At 38.4% G+C, this 26,943-nt stretch overlaps 1 protein-coding gene across 10 annotated transcripts in view; it reads right to left on the bottom strand.

The window, feature by feature from the left end:
* Positions 1–26,943, bottom strand: part of sgip1a (SH3GL interacting endocytic adaptor 1a) — a 64,399-nt gene that overhangs the window by 24,167 nt on the left and 13,289 nt on the right. For 6 of the 10 annotated variants that reach the window (XM_075485772.1, XM_075485771.1, XM_075485780.1 and 3 more), the window contains 6 exons: positions 8,174–8,237; positions 7,638–7,662; positions 6,522–6,578; positions 6,118–6,180; positions 5,056–5,238; positions 957–968 (listed from right to left, as the gene is read on the bottom strand). In XM_075485772.1, the coding sequence (XP_075341887.1) occupies positions 957–968; positions 5,056–5,238; positions 6,118–6,180; positions 6,522–6,578; positions 7,638–7,662; positions 8,174–8,237 (404 nt within the window). Of the gene's footprint in view, positions 1–956; positions 969–1,706; positions 1,746–5,055; positions 5,239–6,117; positions 6,181–6,521; positions 6,579–7,637; positions 7,663–8,173; positions 8,238–26,943 lie in introns of those variants that run through there. The other 4 variants (XM_075485775.1, XM_075485773.1, XM_075485776.1 and 1 more) reach the window with 4 other exon arrangements.

Raw genomic sequence — 26,943 nt, 5'->3', positions numbered from 1 at the left:
TTGCACAGTATTGAAGGTCAGAGGATGAACTGGGTTGATTTGATTTGATCAGACAGCAGTTACTCTTGTGCAACGATACACAGAATTAGGAATACTAATACACACAGTGTGGTACACAAAAGATTTGTTGATAGCACTGTAAGTGATAATGATGTCGGGGAATACAGTCCTCCAACAATCACCAACAATAAAACTGTCAGTCTCACATTAGTCAGAAAATGGCAGCTTGGTACATTGCTGCTGCTGCTGCCTGCAGCGAGTTAGCAGCGATGAAAGCAGTGGATTGTGGAATCACAGCAAGAAATATTTGAAAGCTTAAAGAACATGCTTTTGAATTAAAAAGAAATCACTCTTGGTACTAGATAAGGTGTGAAACTGATAAAGGTGAAGCATGGAAAATGTAAGACGTGAGAAAATGTAAGACAGGTTTTGTTGATGAAGAGCCAACACAAATATTATTGCCTTTCAAGCTGTGATCCTAAACTCCAAAGTGCAAGCAGGAATTCACCATGAGCAGGACATGAGGAGTTAAAAAAGGCAGGGGCATATCAGAGGAAAGGGCAAGGGGAGTAAAGGGAAGGGGAGACATGGGAGCAGATGAAGAGACAAAAAGGGGAGTGAGTGAAGACAGACTTCAAAGGGTCCGACTGTCAAATGCAAAGTTTCTCCCAGTAGAGAGACCAAGCTTTAAGGCTTTCAAGATTAAAACAAGAGCACTATATATTTTGATAATTTGGAAAGATACATATTATATGAACACATTTGTTCTCATTTAAAGAAATTATTCTTAACAAATTAGCAAACAGTTTTGACCCATTGTTTCAGCTACAGAACCCATACACATGTTATCTCTTATTCAACTGATCCCAAAGACGAGGTGAGAAGCAGAAGGGCACAAGAAGCCATGTGACATATATTCAGTCCAACTCAGTAGGACAGAAGGAAAGGAGACTTACCGGGCTACGTCTCTGTGACCGGCAAAAAGGAAGAGAGAAGAGATACCTGATCAGAAAGTGACAAATCAGTAAAGCAGACGTCATGTGCATCAGAAGAAGAGTGTTTGGCCTGGCTGGATGAATTTGGTGATATGAATTAGTATGAATTAGAGTTTGGGAAGTTTTTAAAAATAAAAAAGAGCTGAGGATGATTTATTAGAAAACATCTGGATTTTTGTTTATGCTTACACTTCCTACTTCTGCTGTTGGGGAAGGAAAACTTCATGAGGATATTTGCTTGAATCTCTGACGTCGTCTGTGAACCTGCTCTCACTGGACATAATCCAAAATATCCTGTGGAGCTGCTTCAATCAATTCCCTCCATTTGTTTCCATCCATCAATTTCCTGATCACTCATCTGTAAAAACTGTAATTTTGCCACCTAATCCGTGTGAGTTTCCTTTAATTTCCCCATGTAGCCTTCCATCTGCCCCTTTGGTCTCTTTAATTTCTGCTGAAATCTCTCCATCTGCCTGAGTCACATCCACCTCACATCATCCCTTTCTCCCTTCATCCCTCACTCTTGTGCTTGCTCCAGTTGTGCAGTGAGCCATGAGTAATTAAAGTGATGCAACAGTGGGTGGGACATGCTTGTTGAAGGGATTTATTTCATTGGATAGTGCATTGAAGGACACAGCTCAGTCCAAGCTGACATAACCAATCATTGCAACTCTGCAGTATGTAAACAGGAAGAACATAAAGTGATCTCACTTTCAAAGTAGGATCTCTCACCATATACTGAAAATGTGAAAAACAAACAAAAAAATGCTTTTTAAAAAAAATAAAAAAAAATAAATAATATATATATATATATATATATATATTTTTTATATAAATATTGTCTCTAAAATATATCAAAATATGAAGAATTCGTTATCAAACATTTTTTGTTAAAAATGAATAGAGGTAGATATTCATAGAGACGGATATGGAAAATACAAACACAGATTTTCTAGCCATTAACTTCTCATATGACCTTTTCCTCACCACCTCTACAGCTTGTAATCCCTTCGACTGCTTGTTATTTGGACTGAGAACTAGAGGCTCAAGACTCTGTAGCTAATTAAAATCAGATTTGAGATGTTTAAGTCAGGGAGAACACTTAACACACAGACTTTTGAACTCTATATGCCTATGGAAACAAAATCAACTTGCATGTGACATGAAAATGCTTAGCAGTCACGCAGGCACTGCACTGCCTGTTAGAGCTGCCTTACATTCAAAAGAGACGGTGCACAATATAAGCCATTAACCTTGTAAATGCAAAGCCAATAAAAAAAGCTTACAGTTACCATATGGTGGTCTATTTTTTTTTTTTTTTTGCCTCAAATGCAGTTAGCCTATTTACAGCAACACAAAGACAGGAGCAAATGCATTTCAGTATTAAGTATTTGTTAACAGCAAAAGTTAAATAAAAGTTAACAGTCAAGAAAAGAATATATTGAGAAAAAATAATAACATATATATATATATATATATATATATATATATATACATACACACACATATATTAGGGATGGGCATTTTAAGTGATTTTTGATGTCAACTAATTTGACCAATCAAAGTCATCATTAAACTAACATTACTTCCTGTCATCTGCTGTCACCCGAGCGTTTAGCAACAACAAAATAATTTTTTTGTTGTCTCTCCGTCTGGTCTTTTTGCTCCTGAAGCGCAAGACATTTGTCACAGTTTAGTCAGAGAGTCTGCATCGCGCTGGAGAACCGGGGTAAGCTAGCTTCATCCTGCATAATGTGCATTTGACTTTGTTGTCCAGTTGAGTGAAAAATTGCCATGCTTTGCTTCGTTTTGTTGCCGACATCTGCTGCAGTCTGTTGCTATGGGTGTAAACTAATCAACTTATAACAAACTAATCGGTTAGTCGTGCACATCCCTAATTCATATATAAAAACAAACAAACAAAGCAGAGGCTTACCGGACTCCTCTACAGATGTTAACATCATTTTAGGCAGCAAAAACAAAAACAATAAGAAAGAGATAAAAAAAAAAAAAGGTAACAAAAGTTGAATGGTTAGAGTACTAGAGGAAGACTTTATTAACACCGACAAAGCATTTCTGTACAATGAGAAATGCTTCCACTGGATCCACTGACTTGGTATCTAAGTATACCGTAGGTAGTATTTGGACTGCTGGTCAGGCTTGTCACATGCTGGTGCAAGAGAATATCAAGGTTTTGTTTATGATGTGTAATATTTACACGCAGAATATTTACAGTGTAACTGATATTCAAAAGGATATGGGCTTTAGTTTTGAGTCTACTTTTTGTAAGAAGTATAATTCATTCATAAATGTTTTATTTTTGTTAGGCTATGCTCTGACAGAATGACACGCACCTCTCGATCGACCACTAGAGGAGAGTGCTGTATCCCCAAATGCAGGACCAGCCTTCTCGTCTGTAGCTGTGACCCAGTGGAACTCGTGACCAACAGACATCATAACATGCACTGGCCTAAAAGCATTTGCAAAACGGACCAAAAAATGGCTCTTAAGAAATCAAACCTGTACACATGTATGAGGAGTGAGTGTGGCTAGACCAAAGAGAGTGAATGTTGTGTGTAAATGAGAGATGTTTTTTATTTTTCATTTATTATTATATTCATGCAAAAAGTGGAACAACTTGTATTGTGTATTAAATTAAATGATAGTTATTTATATGTGCAAATGTATGGTGAAATGGTCATGTGCTCATGTACCTTTTAGCAACAGTTTTGTTACACCAACCTGCCCAGGGACTACAGGTGGAAATTAGCATTTCCTGCTATAACTTGGTACAAAGCATCTTTCCTCATGGTCAATGTTTATTATACACTGTCCCTGTTCAAATAAAAACATACCATACCATGTTGTTTAAATAAACTAAGAAAAACAGAAAAAGTTGAAAATGACTCAAGTGTTTGCTTTTGGATGATTGTTCAATGTGATTTCACTGTGTGAGAACAATTCTGACCAAGAAAATGTGATGCTAATTTGAACTAGCACAGGTCTCATAATTATAACAACAGGCTAGTATTTCCAATGTAATGAGAAGATTCCATTGCTCATTATGTACAGAAACTAACACTGAACTAAAATCTGGTAAGGTGGACTGAAATGTTCCCCTGAATCTGTTATTAAAACGGCTGCTGATTATGCATCTTTTGATGTGTTTCTGTTAATGGATTTGTAATTAAACACCCACACACACAAAAACACTTCAAAAGCATAAAATATATCCTCATACTGTAGAACTACTGCATACAAAGCTTTCCACATGTACACCCAGTCGACATGAAAAGACCTTCACACCTGATCAGGCTGATGGAGTCCATAGGTGAACACACTGAAGATGGATTAAATTATTGAGGCCAGAGGCTCCAATGACCACAAGTAATCTAAATTGCATAGCAGACTGAAACAGAAGTTCATTGTGCCCACTTTCCTACCTGAATTATTTAAGGTGGACACCCAAGCTAACTGTTCTCACTGGAAAGCAAAGGAACTTTGGGTTGGAGCTAGAAAGGCATGGAAGGCCAAAACCATTAGAGTCCCACTGCTAATCACAGGCTGTGTGCTTGAATTTGAACTCCTTAACTGAGCTGCATCACTTTACAGAAGAGCTTCACACCCTGCCACTTAACAGCAGTACACACATGGTTTCTGTCATGTTTGCATATTTGCCTTATGTTAAGGCACTCCAAACTAAAGACAACATGGAGGTCACCAAGAATCCCAGGCCTCACAAAAATATAAGATGGCATATAAATCTGCTGAGACTTTTCATCAGAGAGAGGGACATAGAAGAGCTTTTAGTCTTCAGCCTTCAGACCAGAGACATTGCGTAAATCAGCAGCCAAGAAAACACGACAGCAGCAGAAATGCACAGCCACATCTGTGTACACAAAGATATCAAACTCCAAGAGCAGTGAAAAAGGGTGAAAAGAAATCCCAAAAGAGCTGGAGTGACTGGTAGATGTACCTTACAACTACATGAACCCTGGTAACACAAGTATTTGTCAATGAAAGCCAGCAGAGAGAGGGAAGTTGCATCAGGACTACTCACCAGAAGAGACGGAGACAGAGATATGTTGCCTATGGAGGCTTTGAGCTCATCCACTGAGGGGGCTGTTACAACACGATCACCCAGCAGCGGTTTAATCTTGATTTTGAATTTCTTTCTGCGGTCCTCCTCCTCCTCAGACTCGTCAGAAGAGAAGAAGTGGGTCTTGGTGGCAACAGGTGGGAGTAAAATGTCAAGGAAAGCAGGACTCTCCTTACATCATCGAGGGTTTATCCAACATTTAACTCGCTTCATATTTTAAAGGCGATTATGTGACTGTGTCAGAGTTGGAAAACCAACCTTTAAATTTCCATCTAATCTTTATTAAACTTGCAAAGGTCAGTCATTTTTTTCTTATTAAAAAGATACTCTGTTTCTACTCCCTAATCAGTATGTAATTCGTTCCCAATTAAAATGTTCCTTATGGTCCAAACCACTTTCCCTTTTTAGTGTTTCAATCGCTGTCTTAAAAATCTCCTCTGAGCTCCGCTGATACAGTGAAGAACTAAATACAATTACAGACTGAAATGCTTAAATTGCTCAAATGCCTGCCCGATGTTTAGTCTGACACAAAGTACTTGTAAAGTAAATCATTTAATATCACTTGACTGAAAAACAGGGAGACATAAAGATAAGTTGACAGCTGGGGGAGTCACTGATTAGTGAGATATTTTCACAGTTCATAAAAAGGTTATGAGGCGATCTCAAACACTTCCTGTTCAAGTCAGGTGCATCAATGACTCATTCTTGTGTGACACTTATCTGCCACTCTTTATCAACTTGATTTAGATCATTGTTAATTAGATGTAATGCAGCTGACGCACCTTATAATCACTGCAAGTCAATTAGCATTTTACATGTGGATGTCTCTTAAACACTAGAATAATTGATGTGTTTAGAGTGATTTTACAGCCTCATGACATTGGCAACACAGACTGATATATCTGATGAACACGTTTAGCAAGTGCTGCAAAAACAACAGAAGCAACTTGTTTTTAGTGAGCTAAAGTAATGTGAAAAAGAGCAAAAGACAACAAAAATAACCGAAATAAAGCCAAGGATATGGCCTTCTTCTGACTCTTCATCAGGTCTCAAACTGTAGCCTTCATCATCCACCTCAGGAGAATTCTGAAACACAGCAACTCAATAAAAGGCAGCCGATTCAAAAAGTACAAATGCACCCATTACACACTTACATTTCTAGTTTTTACAAAGGGTGCCCTATAAAACATATCCCACACAATAATGACAGTCATAATTCTCAGTGCAACTAAATCCTCCCTTTTACTTTAAACTATAATCACTTTTACAAGACTATGTCAACTCATTGATTTTACAATCACACAGATTTATACAAGAGGTTGTGAGTCGAAAGTCGAAACAAAACTGCAGCCTTGGAGGCCAGCTGGTACAAAAGAGGCTAAACACTGAAGAAGCACAAACTAATCATCCTTTTTTCAAATACTTACATATCTCTCCCAGTCGATATCTTCATAGAAGCCATTAGGGGCCCCATTACTTTTCTTCTGAGACAGAGAAGACAGATAGTGTTTGCTTAAAATCCCCCCAGACACTGAAGGAAAAGCATGTTATGTAAGAGTACACTACCTCTCTGCTACTATCGGCACAGTAGATTTCTTGTCACATTTAACTCTGTCTTTTAAACCTCGATTTTGGGTGCTTTAGAAACAATTTTTTCTTAATTTGTTCTCCATTTTGTTCTGTTTTTGACAACTCCTGGGGTCCTAAAACATTCATTTTTGAAACATTCATTCTACTTTTTGCAACACAATCAGACAATTAATATTCTTAGAAACAGGGCAGTGGAGCTTTGTAATAATTCAATATTTTGGTTTCTCATTCTACCCGAAAATATCTTGGTGACATGACATGATAGCTAAAACAGCCACACTGATGGTTGGTTTATGAGGTAACAAACCTTCTGGGACCTCTAATACATCTCTAAATTCTACACACCACACTACTTTAGTGCCTAGTCTACTCTAAAGAGCTGAGTTCAGTACCGACTCAACTTCTTGGGGTTCCTGGCAAGCAAGAAGAATAAAAAAAAAGAAAGAATTTATCTTCCATTTCGCAGATCCACTTACCTCCAGTAAAACTGAACATGCTTGCATTAAAGCTATGGTAGGTAATCCTAGAGAGCTAGCAAGAGAGCTAGCAAGATTCGAAAGTGTCCCCTCCTCTAAGCTCCACCCCCACCTCCCCATTCCGTCAGTGCTTCATCCAAAGCCGGTAGAACCGCGTGCGCACACGGAGCAGGGAGCCGACAGAGGGGGGTGTAGGCAGAAAGCAGAGGCATCTGATTGTTTTTTTGTAGGCCTCCAATCCGAGATCAGCAGGATTGGTCAGCTTTTTCTCAGTCCTGCAGCTGCCACAGAGGTCTGATTATTTTCGTCCCTTTTTCTAAATACATCTTGTATAGATTTCTCTCAGGATACACGGACCATTTTACCCAGTATTACAAAATGTGTTTCTGAACAGGATTACCAACCATGTCTTTAAAGACAAATTTATAAATGATAGAATGGAGTTTAATTGTATACTAAATGGTTTTTGTGACTTACACCCCCGTCTCTCTCCGGGGACCCTCTGTGAGAAATAAAAAGGGGCAAAAGAGAAGAAGAGACAACATGAAAGTCACTTGAGCTCTTTATTCTGACATTAAGTGCTTTGGTAAATAATGAAGACAAAAAAAAGCTACATAAAACAAACCATAATTACACTTATTCACTTATACATCACACTCCCAATTTCATCCCAGCACATACATTTATTAAATTACATCTAAGAGTCTCATGCAGTTTCAAATGGGCTAAACACCACCTTGAGTTTTTACAATGGATTAATCAACAGGTCGAATACTTGGCAGAACATTTCTGTCTTCATATTCTCCTTATTACTGAATACTTTTTCTGTTTACTGGCTTTGTAAAAACATTGGTGCCTATTACCATGAAATGATCGGCCAATGCCACGGCAGCATTTGGTTGGGCTGATTAATCAGTCTATTACAAACCCTGATCTATACTTTAGCATCAGACCTACCAGCAGGTTAGGATTTAAGATCCAATAGGACATTACAAAGCAGAAAGAGGACTTACGTGGAGTCATTGTCCTTCTCTTTCTTCCGTATCCCGAAGGCCTTCCTTGTACGTTTTTTCAATCCTGGAAAACAGAGCAGGAAAAGAGTGAATTATTGTACAAAGAGAAACCAAAGGCATGACTAAAGGTGGCGTCCGTGGGTGGCTTAAAAGCTAGGTGAGCTCAGCTGTTCAGTATCCATCTCCCTGGAGCGTAAAGGCAATGTTTTTATGTATTATTGAGTGACTGGCAGCATCCCTGTAAAGACAAAGTCTGACCGTCAGAACTGTAAATGTGGTCATGGTCATCACAGATGGATTGATGGCCTTGCAATTATCAAGGAAACCTCTTAGAGAGGAAAATTCATTAGCACTATGAAAATCAATGAGACAGTAATTCAATAAGGATGCTATTGAGCATAGATAGAGAAACCTTCTCTAGGTCACACAAAGTTAAATATATAAAAGCTTCATACAGCCCAAGACTCCTAAAGTACTGATTAGCCAACTAATAGCTAGCTTAAGAAGTGAACTAACCTGGAGAAATCCATTTGAAAACTGTGTGTTCTGGCAACCATGAAAGTTTTTGCTTTTGAGAACAGGTATTTAAAAATAAATCCTTGTCTTGGAAACAGACAATGAATGGCATGCAAACCTAACTTTGTACAACTGCAGTAGAGAATAAAAAAATATATATATATATAAATACATAATGTAACCTCAATAGAATATATCACGATGCAAAATTTCAGCAATCATCTGTTTATTCTCAGGCTTACTTTTAAGTTCTGCTGTGCGATCATAATATACAATGAACAAATGACTTTGCATGTCAACTCAAACTAAATTATTCCATTTAGCATAACTAATGCTTTACTAGTACACCATTTATCCTGACTGATTAGTATCTCATTTAAAGAATAAACATTCTTTGTCTCTTTGTTTGAAGGAGGTAACAACAGAATTCATCTCTACTTTATAACTGCACTCAATGACATTTAATGTTTTACATCAATTACACTGAACAGTCATTTAAAGCCATCTAAACTTTTACACCCCCACCTCTCTTTCTTACCCAGAATGAAAGCCCAGTTGTCCCCATCCATTTTTTATCTGAAAATTCATTCATTTCCTCTCATTCTTCCTTGTCTTTGTCTGGTTGTGAACTCATCACACAATCTTGCGGACAACCTCCCTCTTCATCATACCACCTACAAGATATAGACTGAGCCTCAGATTAGGAACTTGATGCTACTTCTTGCTAACAAACACGCATACGCCCACATAGATAAAGTATCCTGTCCTTGATCTGTGTCAGGTACTCAAATTCAACACCAGTGCGGTACTCGTGAATGAATGACATGTCATTGTTGCAACAAATTGTTGATAATAAAAAATAATCGGAATTACATGGGTTGGTCTTAAAATGCTGATTATATATTATACTTTCATCACCTAAAAATCTAAATAAGCTGGGCAGCAGAGCAGCTTAGCAGAGTCTGCTAAGTGACTCTTAAGACCAAAGAAAAAGGAAATGCAACAGTAAATCATTGGAAAGTGCTCCACGTTGGGTGTACCTACACTAATTCAGCTTCAACATGGCAACAAGATGAGGAGTCTCACTCAATGAATATGCCAACATATATTCTAATGCTAACCGTAAGAGTGCCGGTAAACATCCCACAGCAGAAGAGAGGCACACGTGTACATACCGAACGATGAGATTCACATGCTAGTTGTTTGTCCTTAATGACTCAAAATAGAAGATATCAACGTCCCTGCAGACGTTTCAGAGGACATATGTAGTGACATGCACGCACATACAAAACACACAAAAGAGTGTGAATGAATATTCATCGACACAATCTGATCAGGTGCTGCGATAGGGTAGAAAACTTACAAGGTCAATAAACAACAAACATGGAGAGCATCTCTCTTTTTGTCTTTTAGTTTGCTTTTACTTTTTCATCATAATACATTTGTATAACATGTTGCACAGTCAGGAGTTCAAACAATTCACCCAAAAAAATTGGAAAATGAACAACTGGTTGACTACAACATGTTAAATAATTTCCACAAATAACATTTAAAGTATGATCTAGAATGAAGCATGTTTTGGACACCATGTGCTGATAACTGGGAGCATGTATACTGCATGTTGCTTGCTATCACTTTGCTCATTCTCTTGGCAGATATTTTTCTGTCACTCAAGTGTGACATGTTCGGTGATTTCTATGTCATTTCACCAATACGAGATTATTTCTAAGTTTCCGAACTATTGTCTGTTTTAAAACAGTCCCAATTTGTCAAAAGGCTTTTTTTTCTCCTTACATTCATTTTTCAGCCCACTTTTGGTCCCATTTTGTCATTTCTTATCTTGGATCTCTTCCCCCTTGGCGGTAAATCAAATTCTGCCTCAAGTAAAAGCTGAAAGATTTACAGCTGTGCTAATTTGTGTTTCTTTGGATGCGTCAGTATAAAGATGGTAGCTGCATGCTACACAACATGTAGATCAGTCATGTAAATAAAAAAAACTACATGATCATTTCATTTAAGGTTAATCTTATGTAATCTACTTTTGTTTCCCTGTCTCCTTATTTCAGCATCTCATTCTTTCTTTTAACAGTAAATAAATAAAAACACAAATAAATATATAACAACTGATAAATTGCAAATGATCCCTTTCACAGAGGAGAGAACAAGGAAATGCAGATAGTAATAATACATCAATAATACAAACTTGACAAGAATATAGTGGCATAACTCAAGCAATGTTTAGTACTTTCATACGTAAATATACCTGAGTCCGCACACGCAACATGTAAACAATTAAACTTCCTATGCAAGATAAAGGGTGGCCCATGTTTAGAGAACAGCAGGACCTACAATCGGTTAGATGATGTGAATGTAAAAGAATACATACATGCACATGGCAGGGCTTAATTGATGGCGAAGGAAGAGCATGCGGTGCACGCCGTTTAATGACTTAATAACTTCCGTTCAGAGGGATGCTAGCTCAAGTGCTAACGTTATTATCGCTCTATTCTCAAGACACTGTAATGTAATTCCAGGAAAACCCAAAGGATTTGAAGCCAAACAGGAAAGGACACTGCCAAACCTAAAACAAATACATGATATCTGAAGAGCACCAGTGTGCTGACCAGCAACTTTTTTTTTGGCACGGGACACACAGATATTTCCTTTTCTAGCATAACTGTGGGAGTCAGTGGTCATTTTGAGAGAAATATTTAGAACTAACATTTACCTTGTATAAGAAAAAATGAAGACTAGGATTCAGGCTAACCTTAGAGAAGCAGGAAGCTAACTTTAGAGAGAGTCCCAGGATGTAAAAACAAACTCACAACAGGAGGAACACCACCCAGAACAGCAGCAAGTGTGCTATTATGGCTCTGTGAGGCCCACCCTTCAGCCTACAGGAAGTGGTTGTCACAAACACGAACCACCTTGAAACACTGCAATTATACAGTTGTGCCTTTATAACGTTCAGTTTATGCACCCAAGAGCTTGTTACATGCTTTAACCAAGAAGATTTACACTGAGAAGAGAAACACCTTTAAAACTGAATACAAAAGTATGTTGTTAAATATAACATCTCACATCTTCCAAGCAAAGTGATGTTTTTTCAGGTAGGAAACACAAATGAGAACTTAAGTGTTGCTTTGATTATAGATTATAATTAAAGGGCCTTTACCGGTTTCTTGCACCATTCTGTCTTTAAAAAACTATCTCGGGGTAAAAACATCGGTTTTGAAATCATCTAGAAGCTGACAGCAAACACAGAAATTTGATGTGTTTAGTAAAATGATCACATCCTATCCCAGTTCTTATCCAATCATTTACATTGTTTTGGGGTTTCATAACCTGGAGTAAACATAGCTTTTTATCACAATTCCAAGTAGTACAGCCAGGAAACTGAAGGAAAAACAGGTTAGTCTCAAACTGAGGGCTGTGACTGAGTCTGTGCACTGCACCTATTGTGTGATTTCCTGTGGGTTTACACATGTCCCTCTCTGGCGGGGGGGGGGGGGGGGGGGGGGGGGTGATGAATTATCCGCAGCTATATATGCCACCGAGTCTGAAACTAAATGGCAAGGTACACAAGGATCAGAAACAAACACCGACATATTCACAAAAATCTAAACCCTGCATGGACACACATACAGACCGCAAAACAACCACAAAATACATGCAGGGCATTGCTCTGCTTCTGGACAGGCAGAGCAGGGGGCTGTTTAAAAGCTGCTCCAAAGGGGGGGAGAGATGAAGAGGCTATCAGCCAGCCAAGCAGCAATACACACACAGAACTCACACAGCCAGCGACAGATGAGCAGACCAGACCGGCCCACTTCAAACTCTGAATGGGGGGCCTGTGTTGCTGTGCATAGTAAGCAGAGGGGGCAATAATAAACCATTGAGATTTAAAAGCAGAAGTGTTTAATTTAAGTGGAGAAATCATGTTTGTGGCTTATGAATAAAAATCCGCCACTCAGGTCATTAAATAATTCCCTTGAGCTTTTATTTGTACCCGTTTCTATGTGTATTGCTCAAAAGTAGTTGGGGAAAAAAAAAACATGCTCAAGTTTATAAGGCTGTGTGATATGCATGTCAGAGCATGCACAAGTTGAAGAAGAGCATGCCAGAATTACAGTGCAAAGTTGATGCGCTGTGTTGTTGTGGGTACTCAGTCAAGCTGTTGAGCAAGTATGAGAAGAACCACAAAGATCCACTGGCAGGCTGGCAGGTTAACAGACTAGGAGACAAGTAATTAGTGGTACAGGAAGAGGGCAGACAGGTACAGAAAGAAAGAAAGAAAAAAAGAAACACAGGACAGGCTCTGAGAAAAGGAGCAAGCAGTGAGGTGGGAAGGCAGGCAGGCAGATTGACATAAAGTGTAATCATAAAAACAAAGAGATAAGATAAGCATACTGCAAACATAGGGTTTGAAATAATTTATTGTAAGAATGATTTCTGACTTGAAGAGGTAGAAGAAACAGGGGCAGAAATCTGAGGAATTATCTGCTGCTCAAGATACAGTGCAATGGCTTTACAATCCTGCAATGAAGCCAAAGCAGAAAGTGCTCTAACATCAAAATGTTTAACATGAACGGCCTCCACTTTATTTATTCTTTATTCCTCAGTGCCAAATATTCACTTTGCAGTCAAGACACAGGGATGTTTTGTCAAGTTGTGCTTTAAGCTCCTACTCCGCAGCAATAATTGTATGCAACACATTTAGAAAACACATTTAAAAAATGAGGTGTCATGTTTTAAGATTTAATAGATGTGGAGTCGTCATTTTTCAGAGAACATTTAATTAAATAAGGTGGTGTACATAAACACATTTAGTCTCCCTCTCTATCACTTCTCTATTTCTACAAGCAGGAATAAAGCCATTTCATTCCATCCTCCCCAACATTTATCATACAAATTTATGTACTTTAGTTTTCCAGCCTCTAACTGGAGCCAGGAGATTCGGACAGAAGGTTACCATGGAAATGCCCCCATTGGTCATTAACTTTGTGTTTAAACATAAAACTAAGGGCATAAGGGGAAGAAAACCTTGAGACATCACCACTGACATCCCATCCCCGCCAGCGTCACTGTGCGTTTCCATGCCAGACACTGTGTTTCATTGAGAGTGCCTGTGTCAGTGTGGCAGAGAAAAGGCAAAGAGATGGTGTCAGTTTGCATTCGAAACTGCGAATGCTAAAATTAGGTCTGGACTGTACTGTCCAGGTGGCTGCACCATGAGCTGTCAAGTGTAACACTTGCAGTAACAATGTACCTACAGTGCATTCACAAATACATGCACACACATTAGGAGAGTTCATGTCTGCTTTTATGTACACGAAAATAAATGAGTAAATACATAAATAAACAAATAAATGTTTCATCAAGTGACGTCAACCACCTCTAAAAGAAAGCGGGTCAGGAACAGCAACCATATATAATTACGTTGGCAGTTGGTGCAGAGACATACAAAAGATGTTAAAGAATACAGAGACGTTGATGATGCATCCATCCATGAACTCAAAGTCAAGTATTTCAATTATCTACTTGGGTTTATTCTAATGTTAGGGGCAGATAAACAGAGAATATGAGATACACAGATTAAAGAAGCAACTAACATGTCAGATTATCTGCAGATTTTTGTCGTAATTGAGAAATTATTTATACATCAAGAAAGAAGATCATTCAGATGGGAAAATACTCAGATGTAGTGCATGCACAATGTTTGCTACGAGTTGTGAAATAATGTAGGTGCACAGTATGTAAATGTGAAAATATAACAGCTTTTAAATAAAAGCTTATTTTGAAACTAAAGTATTAAAAGGTATTTTGCTATTAATCCCATCTCTGTCCATCTATTCCTCCCCCTGCCATTGTCCACCTCGCTTTATAAACAAACAGCACTCTTGCTTCTCATCTCCAGGCTCCAAATAGCAACCACCAAGGACTGTGCAGCAAATGACCCTGATGCAGAGCCAGCACAGTGGCTTTCAACATGGATTTTCTTCACAAAGACACAGGGGAAAGACATATTTCAAACCAGTCTGTCCAGACTTTCACAGATCAGAGAAGGAGATATGGGGATCAAGTCCCCTCTCCAACCCTTACTATTACTTAAAGCACTGCTATTCATCTCAGACTATACAGCTGAGACTTGTGCTTCAGCAAATGTATGATTAATTATAAATGTGGATCTTCATTGTGCGATTGCTAACACAATCACAGACACATGTGGGAGTTTAGGCAAATCTCTCAAAGGCATGAACAAATGAAGGCATTTTGAGCTCTTTAGAATCAGCAGGGTCATCACTAAAGCTCTCTTTAAAACCCCCATACTACATTGTTTTCCCATTTACAGTTAGATTTTGTATTAATTTAACTGCAGCTTTGGTTGGAATAAGAAAACAGAACTGTAGCTCTAAAAGAGGAGAACAGCTACATCTTAGGCATGTTAGGTATTACCTATGATGTAGCTGGCAGGCAGCAATATCTTACGCCCTTTCAACTGTCTTCACACAAAATGTTTGTCTATTACCCAACTACAGTTCTCAAAACCCCTGCTAGGCCTCAGAACTTCCCCTACAGACAAACCCCAAGTCATTTCAGTTATGCCATCCTATCAAAACAGTTCACCACAGCTGCCACAGGGGAGAAAAAAAAACAATGTAGAAATCCTCACATTCCCTTTCTTTCACATTGATCTGACAGTACCCAGAAACGTCACATGGAGTTGCCCAACTGAACGCCATTACCATAGGAGGATAAAACTGCAAAGCATGAGAATTAACCCCCTTTCATTTATAAATGCAAGCTGCATTTCATGGCAGTAATTACCAAGGACATTGACTTTTAAATAATGACCATGACCAACAATCGGTTCAGCTAGAGAAGAAGCCATTTCATATATGCTGGGGCAAAGTAAAGCTATCAGTCTTTTTTTTTTAACCGTGAAAATAAATCACAGTGCATGCAAGCCTCTATCAGAAGGCATGCAGAATGTGCAGTTAATGGGCCTGCTGTTTCTAAGCTCTCAAATCATTTTCTTCTCATACAAACATTAATTCACAATCTTACCCTGCAACAGTGTGAGTAAATGTCAAAACTGTTGTATGGATAAATACTGAAATGGATACTTTTAAATTCATAAACATCTCTTTCCTTCACAAAATAAGATACTGAAATGGGCACAAAAACATCTTTATTAACTTTGTCATAATTAACAGAATAATGCAAGACTGAGCTGTTGGTTGGCTGCATGGCGGCAACAACTCGAAAAATGGCCTCGAAAGATAACTGGACAGAAATGGTTTCAAGAATTATCCCAAGACTCTAATTGGATAATAAGTGCAACTGTGACATCAGCTTGCATAATACTGTCTGGTTTTCAAGGTTTACACCTGCTTTGGTGATTCATAACTGTAGACAACAAAAATAAAGACCTCATCAATGACAAGTTAATCTTAATCAAGCATAAATCTATGGCAATCTTGTATCTTTAAGACGTGATCAAATAACTGTGTTTAGGATATTTAAAGACATGCTGCCATATTTTGTAACTATAAATATATCATACAAGTGTTGTACTTCCATTCTGAATTAGTTTAAAGAGATAGTTCGCCTCTTTTGACACGAAGCTGTATGACATCCCAGACTAGCAATATCGTGAATGAACATTGATTTGCCCCCTACTGCAGTGTTTACTGCTCGGAAGCAGGGGACTGCTCAGTCTGCACTTTGGTCTGCACCGTCTAAACTGTGAAACAGGCGCGGCTGTCGGCAGCGCGCAGTGATACAAAGGGAGAGAAAATAGCGCCAAGCGATTGTGAGGTCCGACTTTTTCCTGGACAACGATTTTGTGATGCAAATGTATTACTCTTTTGAACGCATATTGTTTTGCAAAGCAAGACTACCTTTCTCAACGCCAAAACGAGGCCAGAACTCGGCTCACAGGACGCAGCAGGGGGTAAGTCAATGTTCATACACGATATTGTTAGTATGAGATGTCATATAGCTTCATGTCAAAAGAGGCGAATCCCTTTAAGGCAACTGGAGCCATGTCTATCTGTGTCCAAGAAAAATAAAAGAAGGCACGCACACGAAAGGCAAAATTACTGAAAACACTGCTGCAGTGTTGAGAATTTGTTGGGCTTAATTCATTTAGCTAATTAGGAGGGTGGCCGGGTCCAACTGTAGTCAAAAGGTCTGCTGAACTTCAAGTACACAGGAAATTCTATCTAAATGTGTCTCTCTGCTGTAGGTCATCACGTGTCTTCTGGCACTGGATTCAACTAAGAAACTTTGTTATCACTCCCATCCTAAGATTGACACGATGAGCTCTCGGTGCCCCAGTCTGCCTCATTTACAATCATATGCTGATCTTGTCTGTGGAATGTAGTTTGCGGAGGTGAGCAGTCCAATATAATTTACATTCAAGGAATAAGACAGATAGATGCAGAAATAATGCACTAGTGAGGTAAGGATGTGCAAAATACTAACAGTTAACCATGCAAACAAAATTATTATCAGATAATGAGTTGATTAAAAATGTCTGAGTTATAAAATACATGATAAGAATCCATAAGTATGCTGATGCAGATATCAGTCTGATACGGCACAAAATTTAATTCAATTAACCTCATTCCACCTTTTTTCATAGAGCACAGAATCGCAACAAATGTTATTTCAAAGCACTTCAAAGATATAGTCAAATTTAAGACAATTAAAATCCAATCCAATTCATGCAATTCCAACTAAAAAACAGGTTACCTACGAAAACCAACAGACTGCATCGAAACATACTACGTCACAAATCTGATAAGATTAAGAAAATAATCTGATAACATACCCCGACCAAGACTGGTTAGAAAAAAAAATTAAAAATCCAGCTCCAGCTCAACATCAAAAGGTTATCACATCTTATGAAAACCTCTTGTTAACAGGCCAATAACTATCCTGCTCAAAAAGCCAAATCACATAACCTCCTTGGTGGAATTTGCTTGCTGGCAGCTCTCATTTCACAGAAAAGCAACAGTAAACGATGCGGGTAAAACTGGGCTATCAGTCGCATCTTTTGCTAACAGAAACCATCATTTCAGATGCATTTTTCTCAACCTCTTGTAATACTGAAGCACATCAAAGGGTTCATTTTAGCACCTCTCAGGAGCTCACATTTCATTTGCAAGTGGTGTCAAAATAGTACAGATTTAGTCAAAACTGGAAAATACAACAAGTGTCCTAATGCGTTCCTCTATAAGAAGTTGATAAGAGGAACGAGACATACAACTAAAAAGCTGTAATACTGTTTGGGACTTTTTCTGCCCATTATTTGTACACCTCTCTAATACTGTTTCTTTTTGCATCTGATTATTATGAGGATGCATACGCAATCAATCAGGATCAAACATTAAGAGCTGTTTTGATTCACGTCATCAAGTAAGCATGGACATTTTTTATTTTATTTTCACTTTCAATATCAAATGCAGAAACTGTACATTTATGAGGAATGTTGCAAAGGATAGTGTGGGTGACGTACAATGAAGTGCGATTCACTGATGAGAGGATGAATGTTTTTTGGTCCAGGAGATTGGTCTTTGCACTGTATTTGAACTCTTATTGTCCTTAAAAAAGGAGATGGAGGAGGATGCAGGGTCCGTCTGTAGCGAGAAAACATTTGATCCACATACACAAACACCCAAAACACCTACACAGAACGCAAACACGAGCCCACATTTTGCATGAGTCAATGATGAGTCAGTTTGGCAGTTTTCAAGAGCAGATTGGTCATTAATGATGAACAAAAACAAGTCTAAAGACACGTGGACACTGCCTCTTGTAGCTGTTCATTTACCTGTTAACATTATGAAATGTTTCCATGGTGGATGATTTACAGGTACAAGACGAAAGGCTGTATGGTCAGAAAAATTTAAATGTCTTTGGACATATTATTGTCCTTTATAATTACAAATTTAACTCCAAAAGAGGACCTTTACCGATTAAAAAAAAAAAAAAAAAAATGCATCTCATTCTGATGTTTTTGTGTTCAAGATTTTCATGAAAGGTTAAACAAAATGAGTTGTTGCGCTAGATCCATGTAGAGCAATCTGACATGTCCCCAAAACAATTCAACAAAACAATTTCGAGTAGCTTAACAAGGTAGGATTTGTTGCGGGGGCATAAGAATCTTCATGATTATGTCTCATCAAGGAGTAACAGCATAAGACGGAGAAAGCTGAGCCCGACTGAACTGTTCTTGGCATAAAGAGTCTGAGCTACAACTGGGATACTGGAAGAGTCGTCTCTGGGTTACTTGCCCATCTTGACTGCTTTGATAGTAAAACAAAAACACAAGGACACTTGAGATCATAAAGTTGAGCACATATTTTAGAACAAATAAATGGCATATGTAGAAACTCAGAATCTGCTCTATATTACACTGAGTGAACCTTTCCTTTATGATACTCTGCACAGCTTTACATTAAGGGTCCTGAATCAAGGTAGGTGTGTGTGTGTGCTGATCCTGAGAGTTACCCCGTTTACCCTGCCAATGGGCTGTATGCACACTCCTCTCAATGCCAAATTCCTTTTCTGCCGGCCAATGTACCACGAAACCAATCTGATAAATGACTGCAATTCCATCCCTTAAATGCTTGTAAAAACTGAGAGATGGAGTGCTAACACAGGGATCAATTGATTACTCATAATTCATATGGATACAAAAAAAAATCCATTCTCATTTTTCCCCCTTTCTGCTGAACGTGTTTGCGTTCCTTCATGCGTGCGCATTAAACTGACAGTAGAGGAGAGTATAATTGATAAACTCACTATTCTCCCAGAAGTCCTGTAAGAAAGATAAACCCACTCAGTTTTAGCTCATTATAGTTCAACTCTGTGTCAACTCTCTGCAAAAAGCAGAAAGACTGGGGACTTAAGTATGAGACCTTCTAATAGAGTCACAGTCTTTAGTTTTCATTCATCTTCATAACTTCATCTGTAGACGGACAGTTGGAGGTGTTGATGTAGTAATCGTTGGACCATCTATCATTTGAAGGAATTACATTAAAGGAATAATCCGGAGTAAAATGCACTTTAGGTCAATTTACGGGATGTTGGGAGTACATACGTTGAGTTGACATCAAAATCATTTAATTCTGATGTGTTTTGAGAATTTTTATTTGACCGTTTTCAGCCTAAAGTCGTTAGCCTGGAGGAGAGTGGGGCATATGGTATCGCCGCTACAAAACGCTATTTTTACACCTCTTCTACAGCTCCAAACAACATAACACTTACGTGGTAGTGAGTAGAGGGTCCCTAAATCCAAACAGAAGTGTCCCGAGGTCTTCATGTGGTCGGATAGAGAGTCCAGAATGAATTTAAAACCAGCCAGTATCTTTCCGGAAATGCTCCTGCTGCAGCTGGCATCTTCAGCGTAAAGTCCGTATAGTAGAGCCGAGTGTGGAGTAACACGCTCTGGAAATTCACAATTTCGTTGCCGTTTTTTTTTTTTACAAACATAGTCCAGTATTTCTTTCGAAAGTGAAATGAAGTTGTATGCAACAGCAAAGCCTAGCTTACTAACAGGTTGGAATTTTATAAAATGTCACGTGACCTTACGTCTCGCGTGACCTAGCCTCCTGTTTACGGAAGACGTCTTTTGCGTGACTGGAGTGACCATCACAGAAGGAGGAGAGGTGTGTGAGCAGATTGTTGAACAAACGGCGGAGCAAACTTTTGGAGTTATGGTGCGTGTTTGTTCCTATCCTGGCTTTCGAAAGAAATACTGGACTATGTTTGTAAAAAAAAAAAAAACGGCAACGAAATTGTGAATTTCCAGAGCGTGTTACTCCACACTCGGCTCTACTATACGGACTTTACGCTGAAGATGCCAGCTGCAGCAGGAGCATTTCCGGAAAGATACTGGCTGGTTTTAAATTCATTCTGGACTCTCTATCCGACCACATGAAGACCTCGGGACACTTCTGTTTGGATTTAGGGACCCTCTACTCACTACCACGTAAGTGTTATGTTGTTTGGAGCTGTAGAAGAGGTGTAAAAATAGCGTTTTGTAGCGGCGATACCATATGCCCCACTCTCCTCCAGGCTAACGACTTTAGGCTGAAAACGGTCAAATAAAAATTCTCAAAACACATCAGAATTAAATGATTTTGATGTCAACTCAACGTATGTACTCCCAACATCCCGTAAATTGACCTAAAGTGCATTTTACTCCGGATTATCCCTTTAATAACTGTGGGACTGATATGACATATATCCTAGATTAAAGTTCAAGTATGAGTGACTTAGCTGTAATGGGCATTTCATGTTATGTATTCAACTGGGAAATCATCAGTGTAAAAAAATATATTAACGAAAAAATCTTTTAGTTTTGAGCCCCATGTTTACCTGCCTTACAGCATGTATCTATGTATACAACCTACTAAATCACACTTTAGGAACATTTAAATGATTCTATACATAAAATGTACAGCCCATCAGTTGTAGGTAGTAACAGGCTTAGTAAATGATAGTGCCCAGCTGTGAGTGGAGGAGCAGTCTGATCAACTAAAGCAGAGATACTCTGCTTCATTTGCTATTCATTTACATTGATTTTACTTTTTTCTTTTTGCATGTAAAACATCTGAAACCCCTCATTGGTAGTCCTAACTGTTCCCACCTGACTTGTCTGAGCAACCATGTTACATATTTGCATAATGTCTGTTAGGATGATCAGCTTCCTCATACGTTTTTGCCGACTGAAATTTGAGAGGGAGGCCTTACAGAAACAAGAGCTAAAAGTGTGTATTTCAGACAGAGTGATATATATATATATAGAAGCAGGGTGAAAAAAATAATGCACTTTATGAAAAAGACATAATTGACTTCAAACAAAATAATAAATTATCCCAGTACAGTACAGTCTCTTTAACCTTAAATAACAAAAAATATCTTTGGATACAAAATGAATAAATTTATAGCAAAGAAAAAGGAAAGAATGGAAATAGAAGTGACACACAGAAAGAAAGACATGGAACAGATGAACAGTCAGCTCATGACTCTCCGCAGAAGTGTGTGTGGTCTTGTCTGGATGAGGCTTGATACAAAGCGTCTATGTATCAGTTTCTCAGATGAAGCCTGATCATGTCCTGCTTCCATGTGCCCAGAGGGGATAACAGGAAATAACTTTGTTCGTAGAAAAGAAACAACTATGAAAATTAGGACAAAAACGTAGAAAATGAATAATTCAACTAAGAACTTGTGTCAACCCTGTATACTCAATGTCTTATTTACAATTGATTAAATCAGCAGTCGTTCTCATTGAGACAAATTCCTAAAAAGCTGGACCAAATTCCTGTGGATTACATTTGTGTTATTTCCTCCCAACAATCCAATCTCAGTTCATTCTGGTAAAGGCAGACTACGGACTCCACCCCTTCCCTGTTCACACCCAGATTATAGGTTTGGCCAGATTTGGTTTGCAAACAAAAAAAAAAGCCTGATCTGACTGTCTACGGTTCATAAAGACAAGAGCTCATTGAAAAAACCTCTGACAGCATATATTCAGAGTCCTCAGAAGGCCATGCCGTTTGCATCTAAAAGGAGAAGAGGAGTGAAAGAGAGAGTGAGAGAAGGAACAGGAGAGGCAGAATGAGAGAGGAGAGGAACCACGATGAACCACAAGATCTGGAAGCACTTAAAGGAAACACACCATCAATTCAAGTGTCAATCTAACGCCCAGCAATCCTGTGTTCTGGAAAGGCTTATATAACCCAGAAATCACCAGGGCTACACATAAACGTGGTTTCCTACTACACTCAGTGTGTACGTAAATATCTAAAAAATATCATTTTAAAAGAGGAATACAGGTCATCCTGCTGATTCAGTCTGTTCACACACACCTCATGCAACCACTGTAAATGCATAGCTTTCAATCATGACTCATTAACTGTTGTTAGATTCTTCCCAGCCTCCCCCAGACTTTTGTGACAGCATGAAACAAAATAAGATGAAAAGAAAATAAAGCAGAAAGAAAGGTTATAAATATATAAACAACAATTATGATTTCTTTTCACAGGCCCTAAGACTGAGAACTATCTGCTCAGCATGTCCTTCACCTCAGCACATTATTTGTTTTTGTTCAGTCTGCGCTAACAACATTGGGGGCACATGTTGTGTAAGCCGCACAAGGGCACATTAAAAAAAAAAAAAAAGTTGGTAGTGACTCCATGTTATGCAACTAGCTGGTCCCTCTAAAACAACAATGCAGGGGAGCCCTGCTACAACAGCCGCATTACTCAAGCAGTTGCATGTACACACAGACATCAGAACAAACAAGACTGCCCTTCTCTTCTGAGACTCTGTGCTGCCTGGAGCTGGGTTACAGTCTGCTACAGTCCCCTCCCTCTTTGGCTCACAAGGTGATTAAAAAGAGCATGTAACACAAGTTCCATGTAGATCTTTTGTGAGAGTCTAAATTTCTTAAGGAATGAAGTTTCAAATGATAAGATGGCTTTTTTTGAAAGCTAAGATTGAACATTTCTGTGCTGGCAGATTTCTTTTTACAGTGCAATAGGAACTGGAGTACGTTTGCTGGTCAGTATGCACACATGGTAACTAAACACTACACTACCTACTTTTTAAAAAACAATACATATCAGCTGTAAATTCAGTCAGAGAATGCGATATCATTAAAGATTGTATGGTATACAAAATACATTGTATACACACACACACACACACACACACACACACACACACACACACACACACATATATATATATATATATATATATATATATATATATATATATATATATATATGTATATGTTGTTGAATAAGACCAATCATGAACTTTAATTCAAGGACATAAGTCAGAGGGATTCTGAATTGATGCTGATTTTGCTTGATTTTTTTGCGATGGGTGAACAACTGGCATAAACAAATATCCATGAACCAAAAAAAAAACAAAACTGAAATCTGTCAGCAATGATTTCAACTGTAGTTTTCATATGATAGTAAATACAACCATCTCCAGAAAGGCTCCTGATTTGTGAGAGTGAAGATTCTGAGAAAACAAATCTCAGCATGAGCCACAGGAATTTGTCAAAGATTCTACAATGTGTTTAGAGAAAATCATAAAATCAAACAACCTTCAAACATAACATACGTATTCTGTTGATACTCCAAGGCCTAGTTAGTCCAAGCCATATTCAAAAGAAATAAGACTAGAAGACGTTGTTAGTGGTTAGCAAGAGGAAAAGTAAAAAGGAGTATCTTCCTTCTCCGCCATCCTCTCATTTAATTTGACCAAATTAGACTAAAGCCACAGATGTTTTTATGAAAGGATAGGAAATGGTCACATAAGAGTCACACTCAGTTACTGCACAATAAGATAAATAAAGCCGTGTGAAAATGTTAAAAGCTGTCAGGAGTGATTGTCGAGGCATGAAAAGAAACACTGCAAATAATTTCCAACTCAACTGATTTGACATCTTTGTTTCTACCATCTCCTCCCATCATGTCAGCTTATTCTGTACATCAAGCCAAAAAATTGTTGTATTATTTACCCAGGCTGTTCTTGGCAAATATGTATAACCCGAGCATTTATTGCCCAAGCAAAGTTAACTAACTAACCTGTGAATAATGTGCTTAGAAGCTCTTGGACTATCCATGTGTCTCTTCTTGTCTTTTGTTTGGGTCCTTTCTAAGCCTTTGCCAAGCTAATTTCACCCTAATTAGACCTAATGGTTTAAACACAGCATGCTCCAAGCTCGTTTGATTAAAATTCTCTGTGAAAACACAATCATTCCCCAGGTGAATAATATAATTCTCAGAAAACAGTTTTGAATAATGTTGATATAAGATTTGCTCAAAAAAATAAAAAAAACTGTATATCAAAACTCCTATGTGTCCATCTCTTATGACAGACACAAACAGACACAGCTAACACCTCTTTCAGCACTGTTCTGCAGTGTCTTACAGTCGGACTGCAGATGACCGGTGCTTTGTGCTGTGTGGTTTAGTTTCAGTGATGTTCAGTTTTTCTTTCAGTTGCAGTTCTCTGTGTACCTCTAGGACCCAAGTCTCCCTTCCTCCTCTTTCTCTTCCCTTCTGTCTCGCACTGCTGATACGGTAAAAATCAATGGGTCCTCTATTCTGTGGTCTAGTCTGATGTCTGCTAATGAAATGTTATCTGCTATGAGTCATTCATCTGATAGTTGCTGGGGCAGTGACAGGCAGAGGGATCATCTAGCATCACTTAAGATCTCACAAATGCATACAACTTTATGGATGAATTCATTTTTGGGAACATAAATGTGTTGAGTGCAGGAGTAAATATGGGTAACTGTAGTACCAGTCCAAATTGAACTGCCTATATCAAACTAGCTGTAGAATATAATGTAATGTATTGACACACTTGACTCCGTAAAAGTATTTAGAATGCCTGTATTTAGATTAGATATCACAAAGCCTTTTTTCACAATAAAAAAAAAAAAAAAAAACAGTTCTAAAAAAGACTAATCGAAAAAGATCGGCCTTGAGCTATTTTTAGAAGGATTCATAGTTTTCAAAGATCCAGAGTTTTGCAGACATACCTTAAAAAGCAGAGCCACCTTAACTTCTAAACGGGCTGTAAGACAGCTGCAGTACATCCAGAATGCTGCTGCTCGAGTCCTGACTAGAACCAGGAAATACGACCATATTAGTCCAGTGCTCAGGTCTCTGCTCTGGCTTCCTGTCGCTCAGAGAATAGACTTTAAAACAGCTCTGCTTGTGTACAAGTCTCTTCATGGTCAAGCGCCAAAGTACATCTCTGACATGTTAGATGTCAGAGATGTACCAACTCGGGCTCTGAGAACCTCAGGGAGGGGTCTCCTGCTGGTGCCCAGAGTCAGGACTAAACAAGGTGAGGCTGCGTTTCAGTTTTATGCTCCTAAGATCTGGAACAGTCTTCCAGAAGATGTGAAACAGGCCTCAACTCTGACAATGTTTAAATCCAGGCTGAAAACAGTTCTATTTAGCTGTGCATATGACACCTGAAAGTATTTTATCTGCACTCTTTGCTTTTAAATTAATTAATTAATGATTATTTTTAATAGGTTTTTTATTTTTATTTATTTTTAATAATTTTATTGCCTTCTTTTGATTTTATGTAGCTGTGAAGCACTTTGAATTACCTTGTGTACGAATTGTGCTCTATAAATAAAATTGCCTTGCCTTAACTTTCATTCAACACCTATAAATAAAAAAAGAAAAAAAGGTCTGCCTTCTGCTTCAAAGTATACTGTGGTGAGATTACTTTTTAAGTTACCTCACACATATCAGTTTCATACCGTTAAGTATTACCAAGGGCTAAGCCAAACACAGCCAAACCAACTTTCAGATTACTGCATCCAGTACACAGTGTTTGCATACACTTGTATGTAAAAAGTATTTATGTATAAAATGTATACATATTCTTTCTCTCCCGTAGCACACGGATCTATAGCCCAATGTACATCAATATGGTGTGGGACTGATCAATCATCTTGAATGGGAACAACACAAACAAGACTATTGTGGATTTTAGGAGGACCAGGATTAAGCTGAACACTACTTCCACACTGAGAAAAGAGGTGGTGGAGCATCACAAATACCTGGGTGTTCACCTGCAAAACAGACTGGACTGGAAATGCAACACTGAGGCTCTCTACAAGGAGGAATAGAATTGACTACTTCTTGAGCACATTTAGTTCCTTCAATGCTTGCACCAAGATACATGACATCACGTACACATAGTATCAAGCAAGACGGACATTTCTCTTTACAGTCATCTTTCAGAGCAGCCGCATCCGAACCAGTGACCCAAAAGAGCGAGGCTGTGCTGGGCACTGCTCTGGAGCCCCAACGTTGATTGAGGAAGTAATAATGTTGCACAAGCTGCTCAACACAATAGGCAACACTGGAAACCCGTTAAACATCACAATGATTAAATGAAATTGCCTTCAGGCAGAGGCTTCTTCAACTTCACTGCAATAAGAATAGACGTTCATTCATTTCAGTGGGTAATGAAATGACCGTACATTATGACATTCGGTGCCTGGAGAGCGAACTCTTCCTTTATGTGGAAAATATAATGCATCTACCTTTCATTCATATTCACATTAGTATAATGCAAGAATATAATTTCCCTTCTGGGATTGAAAAAGTATTATTCAACTCAGTCAATGCAGTCTTACGGCACAATGGCTAATACACATCCACGCCAAAAAATGTAGCAGTCTC

Source organism: Odontesthes bonariensis, chromosome 15, assembly GCF_027942865.1.
Source record: "Odontesthes bonariensis isolate fOdoBon6 chromosome 15, fOdoBon6.hap1, whole genome shotgun sequence".
Taxonomy (NCBI): domain Eukaryota; kingdom Metazoa; phylum Chordata; class Actinopteri; order Atheriniformes; family Atherinopsidae; genus Odontesthes; species Odontesthes bonariensis.
Note: the sequence above shows the minus strand (reverse complement) of the source record. Positions and strands in the feature narration are given on the sequence as shown.